Source organism: Cyprinodon variegatus, unplaced genomic scaffold (genome assembly GCF_000732505.1).
Source record: "Cyprinodon variegatus isolate N-32 unplaced genomic scaffold, C_variegatus-1.0 Scaffold1534, whole genome shotgun sequence".
Classification (NCBI taxonomy): domain Eukaryota; kingdom Metazoa; phylum Chordata; class Actinopteri; order Cyprinodontiformes; family Cyprinodontidae; genus Cyprinodon; species Cyprinodon variegatus.
This window is the reverse complement of record NW_015151987.1, coordinates 18685-22019: the sequence shown is the minus strand read 5'-3', so window position 1 is coordinate 22019 and position 3335 is coordinate 18685. Positions and strand designations below refer to the sequence as shown.

At 50.0% G+C, this 3335-nt stretch overlaps 1 protein-coding gene across 1 annotated transcript in view; it reads right to left on the bottom strand.

The window, feature by feature from the left end:
* Positions 1–594: 594 nt before the first annotated feature.
* The window catches only part of ube2o (ubiquitin conjugating enzyme E2O), a 20787-nt gene continuing 18046 nt past the window's right edge, over positions 595–3335 (bottom strand). Inside the window, exons 10-11 of the mRNA XM_015403645.1 lie at positions 2040–2820; positions 595–1858 (exon numbers count right to left, since the gene is read on the bottom strand). Of these exons, the coding sequence (XP_015259131.1) occupies positions 1840–1858; positions 2040–2820 (800 nt within the window). The 3' untranslated portion in view covers positions 595–1839. The remainder of the gene's footprint in view (positions 1859–2039; positions 2821–3335) is intronic.

Genomic DNA, 3335 nt, shown 5'->3' with positions numbered 1-3335 from the left:
GATATCAAAAAAGTACTCCAGAGTGTTGTTCAGCATGGGGGTGAGTAGAAAATGAAGGCTAATCATGTTTTGGGTGTACTATTCCTTTAATGTAGAGTGTGCAAACAATTTATCATTAAATCTGCAGCCATAATAAGACCTTTAAAAATCTTCCTGGAGTGTTTCTACTTTAGCAACATGCTGCAGATCTCCTCCAACAGGAGGAGGATTTTCTACATGAAGTGAACCTGTTGATGAACGGCCGGTCCTTCGTGCGACACATCCACAGGTCTCCATGAAAATATAAACCACGCCGCAGATGCAAACAAACAAAAGTCAACAACATTTTAACGTTACTGCTTGCAAAGTTTAATACATCACTATACAGTCAGTTTTAAAGCAACAAAGTAAACCATTAAAAAAAAGAGAAATGTTGAGTACAGTAAACTCAGCAGTATGTACACACACCCCCCAGCATCCGAGTGACTCATCAGAACCAAAGGTTGTGTTAAATATATTCTGTATGCACCTGTATATTTCAATAGAGTTATGATGTCTGTACAGAGAGAATCAGGCTACAAACGATAACTTTATTACTTCTTTTTTTTATATATATCAACAGGCCACTGTGGAAATGCAGACATCGTACAGTCGAGTTCTTGGTGGAGCCCGTTTGAAAAAAAGGGCCTTAAAGCAACATGTTAACATGCTTTGGCTGGAAAAATCAAACTGCTTGCAGGGAAAATAAGAAGAATGGGTTAAAGTCTTCACAGGCTGCATGTTCTGCCGGCTTCACATTTTCTGTTTGGTGGAGGTTGAAAAGTCTAGATCCAGCTTTTCTAGATGTTTTTTTTTCCTTTGATATGATCGGCAGCGATGGAGAAAGGAAAGAAAGGCTCCAATATGGCCGCTCGCTCAGCGTTACAGGCAGACCAAGGATAAAGTCAGATCCTGAGAGGACAAGGACACATGGAGGGGGGGGGGGGGTTTAAGGGACACTGAGGGAAAAAAACCACACAGGAAAAAACAAAAACACTCAATCATTCATCTTTTTTTATTCGCTTTAAAACGCAGCAGCTCGTAGTTCTTCTAGGAGGTCCAGAATGGCACAGTGTGCTCTTTATCAAAAACACTTTTCAGCATCAAAGTCCGTTTTTCAAGTATGTCATCAGAGGGCCGTCGCTCTCTGGTCGGGTCATAGCGAGCGCGGTTCCTTACTGATCACAGGGGAGGGGGGGAGGTTACGAGTCCGATGGAAGATGTCATCCAAAAAGATGTAAACAAAGACTGCTGATGCCCCCCCACAGGAAGCACCCACAGGTGAGTCCTCAACACATTCTGCAGCAAAGCGACGAGTCTTAGACGGCGAATCAAACACTGAGGAAATGCAGCGGGAAGATTTTACGTTTGAGTGGCGGCGACACCGGCGGCTCTGAGGTCGTCAGGAACTATTCAAGTAAGGCGATGTGTCGACGTGAGATGATGAACAGATCAGCTCCATCAGAAAACTTTAGCTTCAAGAAAAAAAACAAACCAAACAAAAAATAAAACACCCCTAAAACCAAAGCATGAAGCTCCTGCACTCCTGGGTTTTCACTCCTGCAGGAGGAGGCGTCCCCGCGAAGGAGGTGCGTGTGTAAACGTGAGGGCGAGGAAAGCGGCATCGGCTGGCAGTTTTTTCTCCTGGGAAAGTTTGGCAGGCGGCTTCCATCCGGCGAACGCTGCGCGTTCTGTTCCCAGGCGGGACGGCGGCGTCCTCCATGATGGTGCTACAGAGAGCTGCAGTGAAAGGTCAGTCAGAGCAGCTCTGGTTGGTCTGACCTGCTCTCAGAGGAGGAGGGGGGGAGGGGGTGTTAGGCATCACTCATCTGAGGCGTAACTGAAGGAAAGGAAAGCACGTTAATGAGGCGGAGTCATCAGGTTCTGCTCCGGTTCTGGGGTGGGAGGTGCTGCTGAGGAGGGCCGGATGCAGGAGACAGACCCCCTCCTAGACTTGAGGAGGTGAAAGAGGGGAGGAGCAGTGCAGGTGTGTGTCAGAGTGACGGTGGGGAGGCACTTACTTGTCCTCTGGGCGCTCAGGGACGCCGGCGGCGGCCAGTGCGGCGCGGTACTGCTGCAGGACGCCTTTGACGCTCTTCACGAAGCCCTTGGAGAGCGGGAAGAGCGGAAAGCCCAGGTCTGGGTATCCGCTGCCCTCTGGGAGAAAACTGCGGTAGCTCTTTCTCCTTTTCTTTGGTCGCACCACAGGCTGGCCCCCCGAGGAGCTGCCAGCTGCGCCGGGACCTGAATCTGTGGCAACGCTGCGGATCACGGACCCAGGACCCAAGGAGGCGGCTTTATCTCCGCCCGGAGGGGCGCTCCCCTGAGAACCATCGCAGTCTGAGTTCTGGCTCAGCTCCTGCAGAGGAGCCGCTGTGGTGGAGGGACTCAGCCCTGAGTCCTCCAGCTCCTCCTCCAGAATACTGCTAACTCCCGGCACCCCCTCCTCGCCGGGTTTGCTGGGGCTGCTGTGGGCCACCGCCACCAGCCGCGAACCGGGGGGCAGCTGCTCGTCCTTGGAGTGGTGGCTCCTGGCGGAGGGGTGGCCGCCCTCGGAGGAATCGTTGAGCTCCAGCCACGCCTCCAGCCGGTGCACCAGCCGCCAGCCGTTGGACATAAAGTGCTCGTGGATCTCCTGCCTGAAGACCTCCACGGGGTTCTGCAGGAGCTGCGTCATGGACTGCACCATCTTGATCAGCGCCATCTCGTTGTAGCAGCGGCTGTTCTCGTAGCCCTCCTGCAGGCCGCGGTCGCTGTCGAAGCCGGCCTCGTTATAGTACGGCTCGTTGACCAGGATGAGACCTGCAGGCAGAGCAGCTCGTTAGCTCGTTAGCTCACCCAGCAGCTGCTGCACCTCTGGTTTAAGCTCGGCTAAACTGACCAGGAAAGATTAATATTCACATAGATGACGGTTAAATCCTGTTTAAAATCTATGCAAAGTACATCTAACTGAAGTTTCAATAATTCCAACAAACTCCATCCTGAACCAGGTGGTATTTGAGCAAAGCAAAGGATTCAAACTCTCAACCTCTCACTGCCAATCTATGCAGCGTTGGTGGTAGAGCTGATCCATTACAGGTAAATAAGGTTAGGGTTTAGGTAAGGCTTTCCCCCTGATTCTTCTTTTAAGTATTTAAATATATTAATATTCAAAAAAGAATTACTAAAAAAAAAAACAATCCACTGGACTTTATTTCCAAGTTTGAAGACTTTTCTCTTCCATCCAGGAAGCTTTTATTAATTTAAACGTCAGGAATGAACGGAGCGCTGTCTGCAGTTCAATGCAGTGAGGAATGCTCTGATCTTTATATCCACAG